General features: G+C 42.4%; 1 protein-coding gene across 1 annotated transcript in view; it reads right to left on the minus strand.

Moving 5' to 3' along the window:
• Positions 1-8,715, minus strand: part of LOC142196912 (phospholipid scramblase 2-like) — a 47,386-nt gene extending 38,671 nt beyond the window's left edge. The window contains exons 1-4 of the mRNA XM_075266892.1: positions 8,712-8,715; positions 4,471-4,500; positions 1,613-1,731; positions 347-389 (exon numbers count right to left, since the gene is read on the minus strand). Coding sequence (XP_075122993.1) covers positions 347-389; positions 1,613-1,731; positions 4,471-4,500; positions 8,712-8,715 — 196 coding nt within the window. The remainder of the gene's footprint in view (positions 1-346; positions 390-1,612; positions 1,732-4,470; positions 4,501-8,711) is intronic.
• Between the last annotated feature and the right edge of the window lie 8,176 nt (positions 8,716-16,891).

Genomic DNA, 16,891 nt, shown 5'->3' on the forward strand with positions numbered 1-16,891 from the left:
CAAAAAAAGAAGTGGTCAGAAAGTCATATGTGTCCTAAAATGGTACTGATAAATACCACAGCTATGAGCTTTTTTGTTGATGGAAAAATAAAAAAAATGTTATAGGTCTTATAATAAGGAAACACAAAAACATTTAAAAAATAACTCTTTACTATCCGTGTAAACATACATATCCAAATAATATAAGTCATGTATTATTTACACTGCCCAGTGAACAGTGCAAAGTTAAAGTGCAATTAAAAGCAATATATAATAGAATTGTTGCTTTTCTCCCCAAAGAAAGTTAATAAAGTTATATCAACCCCAACTTTACAGGAAAAGTAATAAGGTCTAGAAATCTACTCACGCATCATCCATTTCAGTGGGAGTTGCACTATCATTTGGGATACCTAAAAAGCAAAGTTCATACGTAAGGGTATATGATTATAAATCAAATTCCATCATAAACTGAAATCCTTTTTGGCTCCATTCAATACATTCAGGCAGCACATTAATCATATACATTTGGACAAACCCAAGTGAATGACCATAATTAGAAAGATTTATTAATTAATAAATGCTAGCAACTTGCAAAGACCAAAAATAGTTTGTTTACAATGTATTGGCATATAGAAATATCTATCTATATATCAGTACAGTAAGCATGTAAACTGACCGCCTTCCATAGGATTTTGAGGCGAATTCGGCCTCAAAATCCTGACCAAAAAACTCTGACTAAACTCAGCCTTGGGCTGCGTTCCCACGGAGTAATTGACTTCAATGGGTGCCATCTTACGTGCGCTACACATTGAAATCAATGGATTAAAAAGCCTCCCATTGATTACAATGTGTAGTGCGCGCAAGACGGCACCCATTGAAGTCAATGGGATTCTGTTTTACAGCACTCACTCTGACACATGTTTACGTGTCAGAATGAGCGGCGCATTACTCTGTGTGAATACAGCCTAAGGCTGCAGCAATTCATTATTGTACATGGCTAAATGGAACCATCTGAAGCCCCCAGCCATTAGTTTCAATACAGCGTACCCGTCAAAATCATTCCATGGAGACCAGACTAAAAAACAATATTAGGCCCCGTTCCCATGGAGTAATGCAGCGCTCACTCTGACACGTAAACACGTGTCAGAGTGAGCGCTTCAAAACAGAATCTCATTGACTTCATTGGGTTCCGTCTTAGGGTGCATTCACACGGAGTAAAATGGAGTGTAATTTGGAGTGTAATTTTTACACGTGTAAAAAATTTACGCGCGTATTTTGGAGCGTTTTTTTACACGTGGCGTTTACGGAGCGTGTTTTTCTACACGCATAAACACTCCAAAAAACATTCCGTAAACGCCACATGTAAAAAAACGCTCCAAAATACATGTGTACATTTTTTACACGTGTAAAAATTACACTCCAAATTACACTCCATTTTACTCTGTGTGAATGCACACATTGAAATCAATGGGAAGCTTTTAAACCCATTGATTTCTATGTGTTACGGGCGTTAAACGGAACCCATTGAAGTCAATGGGATTCTGTTTTGAAGCGCTCACTCTGACACATGTTTATGCGTCAAAATGAGCGCCACGTAACTCCATGGGAACAGGGCCTCACAGGAAACAATTACCTGGCTGAGGTAGTCCAATCCTTGTGAGGTGCTTAAATTTGGCATTGGTGCGGGTGTCCATGGTGACACAGCTCCAGTAGGTAAAGGCTGACTCTGCACAGCCTGATTTTGTTGTTCTGCTAAAAAATAAAATTAAAGGTTTTATGTATGCTTTCAACATTGCAGTAGCACAGTAGATATAGGAATAAAACAGGGTAGTCCACATATAAGGTAAGGCAATGTACATAATTCCAAAAATACAAAAGCAATGCAAGAGATGCAACGATACAGTGTTGGCCAAAAGTATTGGCACCCCTGCAATTCTGTCAGATAATACTCATTTTCTTCCAGAAAATGATTGCAATCACAAATTCTTTGGTATTATTATCTTCATTTAATTTGTCTTCAATGGAAAACCACAAAAAGAATTGACAAAAAGCCAAATTGGATATAATTCCACACCAAACATAAAAAAGGGGTGGACAAAAGTATTGGCACTGTGTAACATCTCTGCCTGTTCGGGTCTCTGTACCACCCTCTGCTCGCGTGCTGCGGCGCAGGAGGTGTGTGCGGTTTGGTTCATGGCTTAAAGTTTTTGGTCGCACAGTGTGAACACGGCTCTACTGCTGTGATTGTATTTGCACCACACCCGTCTTCTGCCCTTGTTTTTCTCTGCTCCTCTAATGGTTAATCTGGCCTTGCCCATGATTGACAGCTGCCTTCCTGTCAACTCCATGGGTGGGTTCTTCCTCCCTATTTAGCCTTGGTTCTCATTCACACCAGTGCTTGCAATTGCCGTGTGCATACTTGCTCTTTACTGGCCCTGTTTTTGCTTATACTATTATCCTCGACTGTTACTGATGCTTGGCTAGCTGACCTCCCTTTGTTGTTGTTTGTCTTGTCTCCATTTTGTGTTTCACATATAGAGAGGGAACGTCTTCGTGGTTGCCGCCTATTACGTAGGATAGGGCCTGGCAATAGGAAGGGACAGTTGGGGGCGTCAGCTTAGGGCTCACTGTCTCTTGTGTCCCATCCCAAGGTTCCCTAACACTGTCTAACACGCTGTTTGAAAAATCATGTGATGCTTCTCTAATTTGTGTAATTAAAAGCACCTGTTACTTACCTGAGGCACCTAACAGGTGGTGACAATAACTAAATCACACTTGCAGCCAGTTGAAATGGATTAAAGTTGACTCAACCTCTGTCCTGTGTCCTTGTGTGTACCACATTCAGCATGGAGAAAAGAAAGAAGACCAAAGAACTGTCTGAGGACTTGAGAAGAAAAATTGTGAGGAAGCATGAGCAATCTCAAGGCTACAAGCCCACCTCCAAAGACCTGAATGTTCCTGTGTCTACCGTGCGCAATGTCATCAAGAAGTTTAAAGCCCATGGCACTGTGGCTAACCTCCCTAGATGTGGACGGAAAAGAAAAATTGACGAGAGATTTCAATGCAAGATTGTGCGGATGGTGGATAAAGAACCTCGACTAACATCCAAACAAGTTCAAGCTGCCCCACAGTCCAAAGGTACAACAGTATCAACCTGTACTATCTGTCGGCGTCTGAATGAAAAGGGACTGTATGGTAGGAGACCCAGGAAGACCCCACTTCTTACCCAGAGACATAAAAAAGCCAGGCTGGAGTTTGCCAAAATTTACCTGAGAAAGCCAAAAACGTTTTGGAAGAATGTTCTCTGGTCAGACGAGACAAAAGTAGAGCTTTTTGGGAAAAGGCATCAACATAGAGTTTATAGGGGAAAAAAAGAGGCCTTCAAAGAAAAGAACACAGTCCCTACAGTCAAACATGGCGGAGGTTCCCTGATGTTTTGGAGTTGCTTTGTTGCCTCTGGCACTGGACTGCTTGACCGTGTGCATGGCATTATGAAGTCTGAAGACTACCAACAAATTTTGCAGCATAATGTAGGGCCCAGTGTGAGAAAGCTGGGTCTCCCTCAGAGGTCATGGGTCTTCCAGCAGGACAATGACCCAAAACACACTTCAGGTCAGCACTAGAAAATGGTTTGAGAGAAAGCACTGGAGACTTCTAAAGTGGCCAGCAATGAGTCCAGACCTGAATCCCATAGAACACCTGTGGAGAGATCTCTTGATGGCAGTTTGGAGAAGGCCCCCCTTCACATCTCAGGGACCTGGAGCAGTTTGCCAAAGAAGAATGGTCTAAAATTCCAGCAGAGCATTGTAAGAAACTCATTGATGGTTACCGGAAGCGGTTGTTCGCAGTTATTTTGTCTAAAGGTTGTGCTACCAAGTATTAGGCTGAGGGTGCCAATACTTTTGTCCGGCCCATTTTTGGAGTTTTATGTAAAATAATCAATGATTTGACTTTTTTTTCATTCTCTTTTGTGTTTTTTCATTGCAAGCAAAATAAATGAAGATATTAATACCAAAGAGTTTGTGCTTGCAATCATTTTCTGGAAGAAACTGAGAATTATCTGACAAAATTGCAGGGGGGGGCAATACTTTTGGCCAACACTGTATATAAACATCCAGTCCCACACCATTCACACCATCCCAAGCTCCTGACCATCCCCCACCTATAGGTGCATTCAATCAAGTAGTGGTCCCAGACATCTCCATTCAACTAGGCCATATTTTATCAAACATATAGGGACATTTCCTATACAGGTATAATAACTGATAAACCAGAACATATTTGTTAATTCATTGAAGTATAATAACAATAATAAGCACAGCATTGTCAAGTTTCTACTCCTTGTCTATGCACTTGAATAGGATGGATACTGTTAGTAGATCGATAGATAGATAGATAGATAGATAGATAGATAGATAGATAGATACTAGATTACACATTACAAGAGCACATTATGCACACCAGACTTGTATTAACATTAATATTACATACCTTTCTTTTGCATTTTATTCTCTGTTGATACTGAAAAGTACAAATATGGATAATACAGAAAGTCGTTAATTAAAGTAAATTGCAGCATTAATACAACAATTTAACAAATGTAGCACTGCAGGAATTAAGGGGTTAGTCAAATTTTCTGTAATTACAACTGGGGCCCCTTGTGGTGTAAAAGCCGCAGTTTGGCCGTGGCCAAAACACTGCCGAAAAAATCGCTGAATTCTAACTAATCCTATTGCAGAAAAATAAGCGCATTGCGGTTCTGGAAATTGCAGCATTTCAATTATACCTACAGAAATAATAGCGATTTCCCTATAGGTATAATGGAAGCAGAAAGTCTGCGGAGATGAATTCTGCAGACTTTCTGTTATAAAAGCGCTGTGGTAAAAACCATGATGCATTACTGCTGCAGTTTATCCCGCAAGGCATGCAGAAGACGGAAACCTGTCATGCCGAGTCCGGCCGTGAGCGCTGGTGAGCGTTTTGAGCTCTCCGCGGCGAAACTGTTTTTTTTAGACTGGACACAGAGTACTGCATGTCCAACTCTGTGTCCGGTTTAAAAAAAAACGGTTTCGCCGCGGAGAGGTATAAAACGCTCACCGCCGCTCACGGCCGGACATCTTTCAAACCCATTCCAATGAATGGGTTTGAAAGATGAGAGCAGTTTTCCGTCTCCTGCCCTGTTTTGTGCAGGAAACGGAAACCTGCAGAACGGAGACCCCGGGCGCAGATGTGAACGAGCCCTTAGTTAAAGGGGCTTTCTAGTTTAAGACAAATATTAAGAGACACATTATACAATTTTCAAATATATATTTTTGTATCAATTCCTCGTGGGTTTATAGATCTCTGCTATAGTGGATAAAATCAGTCCATGGTCATGTGATGGACACATTAATGCAAAGACTATTACCATATAAAAAACAAAAAAAACTTTGCAAGTCTTCAGTAGGTGATACCTTTTTTAATGGCTAACTCATAATGATGACAGAATATGACGTTTCGAAGCTTTCCTCTGAGCTTCTTCTTCAGATATAACTAAAAAACACTCTGTAAAGGCTGCATATTTATAACTGGACACAGGGCTAGAATTACAGGAGGGAGGGGGGGAAGAGGCTAGTTACTATATACTTATAACAACAAACAATCAATTGCCAGATCCCCCAGTTCTTATCTTAATGGCTGTCTTAATGATGTGTATAAAAAGACATAAACCCACGTGAGATGTTCATCCCATTGTCCAACGTCTGGAATAGGGTCATGGCCTTGTACTCATAAATCAGTCGCTGTTTCCTTGATTTAAAGTTCCCTTTTAAGATCAAGATTTTCATGTCATTGATGATGCTGTGGTGTTCCTGGCAAAAATTATTTGGCACGGGAAGATCAGTTCTCTGTTGTTTGATTGTATGGCGATGTGAATTAATTCTCATTCTGAGTTTCTGACCAGTCTCTCCAACATACAGATTTTCAGTGGAACATTTGGTGCAAATGATCAAATACACCACATTAGGTGTGTTACAGGTGAACGTACCTGGGATTTTATATTCCCTGTTAGAGTTTGGTATCTCTATCTTGACCACTGACAAGATAGAGATACCAAACTCTAACAGGGAATATAAAATCCCAGGTACGTTCACCTGTAACACACCTAATGTGGTGTATTTGATCATTTGCCCCAAATGTTCCACTGAAAATCTGTATGTTGGAGAGACTGGTCAGAAACTCAGAATGAGAATTAATTCACATCGCCATACAATCAAACAACAGAGAACTGATCTTCCCGTGCCAAATAATTTTTGCCAGGAACACCACAGCATCATCAATGACATGAAAATCTTGATCTTAAAAGGGAACTTTAAATCAAGGAAACAGCGACTGATTTATGAGTACAAGGCCATGACCCTATTCCAGACGTTGGACAATGGGATGAACATCTCACGTGGGTTTATGTCTTTTTATACACATCATTAAGACAGCCATTAAGATAAGAACTGGGGGATCTGGCAATTGATTGTTTGTTGTTATAAGTATATAGTAACTAGCCTCTTCCCCCCCTCCCTCCTGTAATTCTAGCCCTGTGTCCAGTTATAAATATGCAGCCTCTACAGAGTGTTTTTTAGTTATATCTGAAGAAGAAGCTCAGAGGAAAGCTTCGAAACGTCATATTCTGTCATCATTATGAGTTAGCCATTAAAAAAGGTATCACCTACTGAAGACTTGCAAAGTTTTTTTTGTTTTTTATATTTTATAACCACTGGCTAACACGGTACCAAAACAAACATTTTCCTTTTACCAAGACTATTACCAGGCATATGTCCGATAACTAATAATATTATAGAACATAATATAGAACTTTTCATTATTCAAAACAATAACATTTTCTCTGAATTTATACTTCTTTCTTACGCTAAATCCATCCCTAGTTTTGGTTTTAAATAAAACAGCAAAATCTGCAACAATAATGCAGCATTTCCGCAATGTGAGGTCTCAGCCTTACAGGGATTCTACCACTAAACCAAGATTTTTTCTAATTACTACGTCGGAATAGCCTTAAGAAAGGCTATTCGTCTCTTACCTTTAGACGTGGTCTCGCGGCGCCGTTCCTTAGAAATACCGGTTTTAACCAGTATGCAAATGACGTGGTAATTAGAAAAAATCTTGGTTTAGTGGTAGAATCCCTTTAAGGAGCTGTCTTAAGATTTGCACTTGTTACTAAAATGCTAAAATCTATAGGATATCAGAGAACCCGATCAGGTGAAGATTATCTTCTATTATTCTCCCCCCCCTCCCAAAAAAAAAAACAAAAAAAAACCTGCAGACTCTGTATGGGAGAGAATAATGTAATAATGGTTGAATAGTTATATGTGATTCAATATGGATTCAATATGGATCATTGATGAAATTCAAGGAGCAGAAAAACTACTAACAATTAGGGTTGAGCGATTGGGATCAGAAAAGATGAGATCCCAATCGACAATCAAGTAAATTTCATGATTGCGAAAGGGTTCCGATCCCGCCTAAAAAAAAATTGGGAACGGAATTCCGATCCCGATTGCTCAACCCTAGTTACCTACACAGAACTGCTGCCGCTCTCTGGAGCTCCGGGCCGTTGTTCTCTGTCCTCTCCTCTCATTCACATGCCGGCAGAGTGCCATGCACGTCACCGCCTCCCTAGGCTAGTGTTACTGATGCTGGGAGTAGGCGGGGCTTGTTGTGGCTTAGGAGAGTGTGGGTGGGTACAGGTAGGGGAGACGTGAGTGTTGCACTAGGGAGGCGGGGGCGTGTAAGGCGTTTTGCCGGCGTCTGAATGAGAGAGGAGAGAAATGGAAAGAGAACAACGGCCCAGCAGCGTACACATCAGGAGGGGAGGCGACAGCGGTTCTGTGCAGGTTACTGGAAAGCAGGGAGGACTAAGTAGCCAGCGGATTTTTAATCACTATACAGTGTGGAGTACAAAAATTGAAGCCTTCAATTTTTGGACTCCACACTGTGTAGTGAATAGGATCGTTTTTAATATCCAACTTTCGATCATTAAAAAATCCCATTGACTTGCATTAGGATCGGAATTGGAATTGGGATCGGGTTTAGATGGAAAATGATCAGAAATCGGATTTTAAAAAAGATCATGAAATTTCAAGATCGTCTCATCCCTACTAACAATGTCATCTTCCTATATCTATTTGAAGCAGTGTCTTGAATCACTGACCAAGGGCTATGTAGAAATGTGGACAACAAAGGATTGTGAGAAAGCCAAGATATTACAACAGTGATTATTTCAATGATATAGCAATGGCAGCAGGTCCTGTAGATAGATGGAAGACGGTGGGTTTTAAAAACAGATCTTTCTCAGGCACAAATCTGAAAAATATTAGGGGAGGTCTAAAAATATGAAATCACACATATTGGGGCAGATTTACTAATATTGTCTACATTTTACACAATGCAAATGTGGACCAGACAGTCTTAAACCGTACCAGATTTATCACAGTGCCTGATGCTAGATGATAGATCTGGTGTATTCTTAGACTAGTCTAAATTCACACCCCCTATAAATTTACCTAGTACTTGAAGAAACAATGCTTAAATATTTTAATGCATTTTCTAGTTCACACTGTTGAATCTTAACAGCCCCTTTTCAGTAAACCCTGCCCACTTGTCATACAAGGCACCAACTCTGCATTTAATATTTCTTCAGCAAAGTATGTATGGGAATACATAACCAAATCCAGTGTTCTTACTCATGATGGGATAGAAGGGGTTAGATGGGGATAATATAAAATACCAGAATGCACACCAGATAATACATGGACTCATGGTACCTGTATATGTACTGGAATGTGACTTTGTATTATGGTTATTTGTTCTGGACATTAAGTCGGTATGGTTATGTAATATAATAAAATAATAAGAATACAAATTATTATACCTTTGTTTCGAATTTTATTTTCAGTTAATTCTAAAAAAACAATGGTGATAAAGTAGAAAGTATATCAGAAAAGGAATTAGTCCAGCAATACAACACACTGTACATGAAATAGTGAAAAGGGCTCTGTAATCCCATAATGTAATAGCATATTGCTAGCCCATTACTTTATTATCCTAAACTGATCTCTGAAACCATTACTGATCCTAAAAATGAAGGTGAGACAGTACTAGTGTAGTGCGGGGCCTTTATCTGATGTTTGCCTGCACACTGGAATGAGGCTGCTGTGCAGTAAGGCATACCTCCCAACCGTCCCGATTTCCGCGGGACATTCACAATTCCGGTGACGTGTCCCGCGGTCCAGATTGGTGGGAGGTATGTCCCGATTTCAACTCATATCTGCATCCGGAGAATCTGGGGGAAGAGATGGGGGGGACATGAATCTGGGGGCAGAGATGGGGGGGACATGAATCTGGGGGCAGAGATGGGGGGGACATGAATCTGGGGGCAGAGATGGGGGGACATGAATCTGGGGGCAGAGATGGGGGGACATGAATCTGGGGGCAGAGATGGGGGGACATGAATCTGGGGGCAGAGATGGGGGGACATGAATCTGGGGGCAGAGATGGGGGACATGAAGTTGGGGGCAGAGATGGGGGACATGAATATGGGGGCAGAGATGGGGGGGACATGAATCTGGGGGCAGAGATGGAGGGGGGACATGAAACTGGGGGCAGATTAAGGGTGTATATGAAACTGGGGGAGAGATAGAGGGGAGACATATCATTTACGGGTGACTGTAGGAGGATTATACTGTGTGGGAGCACGTGAAAAATGAATGAGAATGGGCGGAGTCAACATAAAAGCGGGCGGAGCCAAATTTGCCGCATTTTTGTCCCTCTTTCTACTTTTCTAAAGTTGGGATTTATGAGTAAGGTGCCTACTGTGGAGGGGAGACACAGTGAATGGAATACAGTGCTATGACAGAATTGTTCCCCTTTGTCCTCAGGATTAGTAGGGTCCCAAAAATTATAACCCCCTTCTAATCATAAATGTACTGGCATCACCTCATGGTGTGTTTCACTTGTTTCATATTGTACCACATGTAACACCTCTATGGTCAGTGGATGAAAATATTTTTGTTTACATGGGTGAAAAGTAATGCAGATCTAATCCTGCCCATACAACTGAGCAGTGGATACATTGTACATATTGTCTGGACTGGATACAAAAGAAGTAAAAACAACAAAAAAGATAGATAGATAGATAGATAGATAGATAGATAGATAGATAGATAGATAGATAAAAATTCATATGGTCCGTCCATATAGTGTTACTTACCTTTTAGAAAATTTTAGTATACAGCTCGTAAAACAAACAGCACCATACGATACCTCCAGCTAAACGGTAGAGTAAATCAAAGTAAAAGAACAATCCTGGATTATATACTGTACAACAAGGAAATGATCGTAAATTTTCCGTTGCTGGCATTCACGGTTTGTTTACTCATGCAAATATAAAATGTTTGCTAGATGTTTCATCCAAAGAAATGATGGAAGCTCGTAAAGAGGCCGTATACTATATCTCTATTGTTTGTAAAGCTAGTGTACTAGGATACTAACTATCAACATTAAAGATGTGCCAGATGAGATTAGGTTCCAGCAACAACTAGCAAAATGATTCAAGGGATTATCTCCTGTATATAGTTCTAATTCTATGTAATATACTGTATATAGACAGTGTAAACTGACACCAGGCAGCTTAAACATACACCAACCTTCTAACAGTACCTCATGCAAAATAATAAATTTGGTGTATGTTTAGAAACTTTAATCTAATTTTTGCCTCTTTAAACCAAACATTTAGCACATCATAAAGCCATGCCTTTTATCCCCTAAGGCTAAGGCCCCACAGGACGATTCGCAGCACTAAAGAGTAGCGGGAAAAATGCGGCGGGAACGCTTCGCAGTTCTTCCTGCAGTGCTTTAAACAGAAAGTTAGCAGAGTTTTCCTCCGTAGTCTTTCTGTTACAATTATATCTAAAGGAAAGCCGCCGGTGTTTCTGTAGATATAATTGACATGCTGTGTCAGTTTTGGAAATCGCAGTGTGCTCGCGCTGCGGTTTTAAATGGAAAGTGGACATGGGATTCACATCCGGAGGGGAAATCAGCCGCAGCATTTTTTTCCCCCCTAAACTAGCACAGAAGAAGGCTGCTCTTAAAACAACCCCAGCGGCCCCTCTCCTGCGCTGGTTTAAATCTCTGCATCTCAGCGCAGGTGGCGTCATCATGTGGTCTACGCTGAGACATCTTACTGCTGGGTGAAGAGGAGGAGCCAGCAGGAGCAGCAACAAGATCGGTAAGTAAAAGTAACTTTTTTTTTGTTTGTTTTATAATAGGCCGCTACCTGCTGGATTATCCACCAGCAGGTAGCGGCCTATTTACCTACCTGCTCACTGCCGCCCCCGCTTCCCCTTCTACTATAGGACATGGAGGGCAGCAGTGAGCAGGCCCGGGCCCAGGCCGAGTTCCCACCACTGCTATTATTATACTCGGGGGTCTTTTCAGACCCCCGCGTATAATAATCGAAGCCCCAGGGGAGGTGAGGGAACATAATAAACAGTGTTACTCACCTCTCTGGGATCCGATGTTAATCCTAGCAGGCTTTGGGCCTGTATAATAATGGCCCAGATGTCACGTGGTCTGGGATATTCCATATAGGCCCAAAGCCTGTGCTAGCATTACCATATAGGCCCGAACAGGGTCGGACTGGCTCACTGGGGAATCGGTGAATCCCCCGGTGGGCCCCGAGCCTTGACTATCAGTGTGGGGCCCCAGGCGGCCGGCAGCACTGTAATGATTAAAGATGGCTGGCTGCCAGCAGTTTACCAGGGCCCTGACACACACACAGGGGCCTCCTGCCAGTAGTATACTTTCCCTATTAATATAGGGAAATTATACATCCTGTGAAGAGCTTTCTCTACAGCCCGGACTTCCTCCCCCTCCCAGCAGTGAGTCATCGCTTACATCGTTCTGTGTGGGGACAGAGAGACGTCTGCTGCGATGCTCACTTTCTGCTTCACAAATGTGAGTATATATTTTTCTTTTTTTGGTAAAATGTAATATTTAATATGTATTTGTGTACATTTGTTTAACCCTTAAGTACTATCATGGTGTCTATCATACATCACTACCATACACATATCATTAAGATAAAAACACTGATAGTACTTAAGGGTTAAAGTATGTGTCTTGTATACTGTGTGAGTACTGTATGTTTGTGTACAGGTATGTGTGATTATGTGATTATATACAGTATGCTATAATAATGTGTATATGTGAGTATATATAGTATTCATACATTCATATAAGTATATATATGGCTTATATATGGTATATGAAGGTATATTAATGTATATATGCTATCCTGTGTGTTTGGATGTTTAGATGTTTGGATGTTTGTGAGTTTGGATGTTTGTTCCTCAATCACGCTAAAACGCCTGGCCGTATTTGCGTGAGATTTTCCACAAACATAGTTTTCGCTTGGGATTGAAACATAGGCTACTTTTGGTGCCGCTAAAAAACATGCTTTCTTGCCAGGAGAGTCACAAAAGCAGGACTACCAACGCCAGCTGTAGAATCACACACACTTCCTCGCATTTCCAGCCACAAACTACCTGTACACTCCTTATTGTCGCCTCAAGGGTAGCCCTAACCCCACTCAAAGACATTTACATGTATTTGCTGACCTTACACAGTCACATTACGGTAATATACACTGCACTGAGGAGGCTGCACGCACACTTCCTGCATACACGTCACTACAGCGCACACACAGCCTGGGCTGCATTCCACAGTCATCCCCGACCCTCGAATTTACCTTACCTGGCTTGCTTTATCTGCGATCCTCCTGCTTTCCACGATCTCCACGCTCAGCGGTAAGTTCGCAGCACACATTCTTCTACGGACAGCTACTCCATATATAAGCTGCCCTGCTCTTTGTCCTGTGTCCTCCGCCCCAGCCATACAACACAGCCGGGAGGCCAGCCGGCACATTACATTAGCTGCTAGCTGCCAAGGGTCTTGCAGTGCCCTGTTCCTCAGTTGCTCCTCCAGCCACTACCACATACAACCTCAATGCATGTTCCGGCATATAACACGACTCCCCCCCCACCCAAAACTTTTCAGAAAACTTGGGGGTTGTCTTATACGCCGGGTATACGGTGGGGCAAGGGGTAGAAGAGCACGATCGCAACCTTCCTGCCACTGTGGGCTTCCTGCAGCGACAGGAGGGGAGCGATGCTGCGGCCCGGCCTTCCACGACATCCTCCGGGAAAGTAAAAGTACAGCCAACCGCTTTGTTGCGGAGCGGTCACCATAGCAATTGGCTCTCCGCTACACGCTGAGCCCCGATGCTAATGGCTGCAATCTCCCATAGACGGCAATACACTTGGATTGCCATCTATGGGCACTTGCAATCAAATGATTGCAGGTTCCCACCAACTATAACCCCCCCCCCCCCCCCGGGGCTGATACATATTCATATTAGTTACCATAGAAGTATATTAACTTAAAATACCTCGCTCCCGAATACAGTATGTAAATTTCAACTTTACCATATACCAGCTGAAATAAAAAAAAAAACTTTCTCTCAAAATAACAACAAATTACCGTATTTTTCGGACTATAAGACGCACCTAGGTTTTAGAGGAGGAAAATAGGGAAAAAAAATTTGGAAGCAAAAAATGGTAAAATATTTAATATATGGGAGTTGTAGTTTTGCAACAGCTGCAAGGCCACATTGACAGGTGACCCTGCAGCTGTACGGGGATGCATACAGCGTTTTTTTTGCGGGGCCAGCTGTAATTTTTAGTTATACCATTTTGGGGGATATCTATTGCTTAGATCACCTTGTATTGAAAAAAAAACAGGAGGTGATTTAGAACTTTTATTTATTTCATATTTTTAAAGCTTTTTTTTTTTTTACTATTTTATTCCAAGCCCCCCCCCCCCCACAACTGTATTGCTGTCTATGGGACATTCTGTCTATTAGTATTACGGCTGGTCATAGAGACCAGCCGCAATACTAATATAGCAGTGACAGGCCGGGGAGCCTCATTAGGCTCCCGGCTGTCACCCGAACAGGTCGGCTCCTGCGATATCGCCGCGCAGGAGCCGGCCTGCAACTTTACAGGTACGGGGCCGGTGGGGATCGGCCCCGGGGGAGAAGAGGCCGCTGATACTGACCCGGCATCCGCTGTACTAGAGAGGCGGATGCCGGCACGGGATAGACGCCGGGGCCTGAGACATCGCTATGATCCTCTGCCCTCCATGAAGCCAGCGGTGGGGGGACGGAGGAGCGGAATAGCAGCATCACTCCTCCCGCTGCTGGCTTCATGCAGGGCAGAGGAGCGCAGCGATGTCTCAGGCCCCGGCACCTGTAATGGCGTCTATCACTTGCCGGCTTCCGTCTCTCTATTACAGCGGATGTCAGGCGCCACCTTCAGACTATAAGACGCACCCTTCTTTTCCCCCAAAATTTTGGGGAAAAAAAGTGCGTCTTATAGTCCGAAAAATACGGTATCTGTATTACTACATACACAATCTAAAATATCACATTTGCTATCCCAGCCAGATTTTTAAAGTACTCTCATAGATTCACACATATGTGTCTGCCCAATTCTCAAATCACCGCAGACGAATATATGATATACTAGCTGGTACCCGCGACTTCGTCTGCGGTGATTGTACAAGTGGGTATATACAGGCGCGGGTAAGGTTTTCGTACTGTGTATAAGGGATGGGATATGAAATGTAACTGTGTATCTTGTTGTTTCTGTAATTCTGAGAGCACATGAGACTTTTGTGTTGAAGTTAATTTGTATTTCAGCTGCTATACGGTGTTGTTATAAACTGTACATAGTGTCTTTGGGACAGAGGTATTTCAAGTGAATATACTTGGATATACGACATTGTATGATTTGTTATTTTCCGCCAGTACATGTAAGTTTTGGGCACAGGATACTCTTGAGCAAGCAACATAAAGTCTGGCCCTGTGCATGACAGTTTAGTAACTCCATGTGCCTCTTATTAATAGCAATTAACCCCATAATGTCCCTCACATTAACCCCTGTGTAGGAGGTACTGATATGTGAGAGACTTGGAGGTAATAATTAAGTATCTTCATTATTGAGGTCTTTTATTAGTAGCTCCATATGTCTCACATAGTAGTAACCTTTATATGAGGCACACAGGGGTTAATATGAGGGACATGATGGGGTTTATTCCTATCAATGTGAGGCACACAGGGGTTAATATGAGGGACATGATGGGGGATATTCCTATTAATATGAGGCACACAGGGGTTAATATGAGGGACATGATGGGGGTTATTCCTATTAATGTGAGGCACATGGAGTTACTAAGACTAAACTAATAACCCCAAATGCCTGACATTAATGAGAACAGTAATCCTATGTACCTGTGTGTTTTTCAGTGTCACTTTACTAGCAGCTGCTTTCCTCCTCGGGGAATGTTTGCAGGATGCAGACCACTATAGCAGGCACAGACCTGAGCGATTAAGCTCCACCCCCTGGGTTTCCTGCACTCCTCTCAAAGGGGAGTGTCCTTATGCCTCAGCTCTAGCAGCCCACTGAAGAGACTCGCAGGATACAGACCACTATAGCAGGCAGAGACCTGCGATTAAGCTCCACCCCCTGGGTTTCCTGCACCCCTCTCAAAGGGGAGTGTCCTTATGCCTCAGCTCTAGCACAGCACTGAAGACTCGGACTTCATTTAACTCTTGCAGGTCCTGTGCTGCTGGCGTGCCAGTGAAATATGGCAGGAGTGCCACTCTTGGCACGTGTGCCAGGGGTTGCTGACCTCTGCTGTAGAGGGTAATATGAATTTTGTGGCTTGCTATGGTCCAAAGTGTGTGAGATTGCAGAGATAATGATGTGAGTTTGGGTTTTGTGGGGGTCCTGGGAAAAACGTATGTGTGCTATTGTGACGAAAAGTAGCCTATTGCACAATCCAGTGTAGTGACTATGTTTGTGGAAAATTTCAGCTAAATCGGTGGAGCGGGTTTTGCGTGATTGAGGAACAAACATCCGAACATCCAAACACACAAACCCACATAGGATGAATGTATATCTATGAGTGTGTAGGTATATAGTATGTGCAGTCCCATCCACACATTGCAGAAAAATACACAAAGCGGAAATGCTGCAATTTCCAAAACTGTTGCGGTTTTGGAAATCGTAGCATGTTACTTATACCTACAGAATCACCTACAGTGTCCCTGTAGGTATAATGGAAGCAGAAAGTCCTCAGAGGAAACCTCTGTGGAGTTTCTGCAAAAAGCATTTTTGCAGAAACTCTGTTTCCCCCGAGGGTTTTCCCACAGCGCTTTTTTGCTACGGCTTGCTACATGGGGCCTTAGCCTTATAGTGTAGTACACAATGTATTGAGATATTAAGGATGAGGCCCAACAGCGAAACGCAGCTAAAAAACACTGCGGAAAAAAATAGCGGTGAAGCACAATGTATTTTTTCCACAGTGTTTTTCATTGCACTTTTGATGCATTTTCCCAGCACTTTCTTCTGATTGTGCAGCTGAAAGTAACCGGCCATGTTTTTAGAAGAACATGCATTTTAGAGTTTGCAGCATCTTCCACGTCTTTTTTTCCTGCAATGTGTGGATGAGGTAAATTTGATTAAATTTCATTCACTTTGCTTGTTTTGTAAAATACATCATTTTTTTTTCTGCCGTAGCCAAAAACGCTGTGTTTCTGCAGTGTGAGGCTTTAGCTTAAAGAGGTTGTCCAAAAACTGTAGTGATCACTGTGGTGGTCGCCAGGTAGGTGTAAGAATAAAAAATTAAAAAAACATACTCACCTGTCCCCAGCCCCCGTTGTTCCCCACCTGTCTGTTCAGTCTCATGGTAGCGCCTCATTTCTGGAAATCCTGCATCTAATTGGTCTTAGCAGTCACATGAG

Source organism: Leptodactylus fuscus, chromosome 3 (assembly GCF_031893055.1).
Source record: "Leptodactylus fuscus isolate aLepFus1 chromosome 3, aLepFus1.hap2, whole genome shotgun sequence".
Lineage (NCBI taxonomy): Eukaryota > Metazoa > Chordata > Amphibia > Anura > Leptodactylidae > Leptodactylus > Leptodactylus fuscus.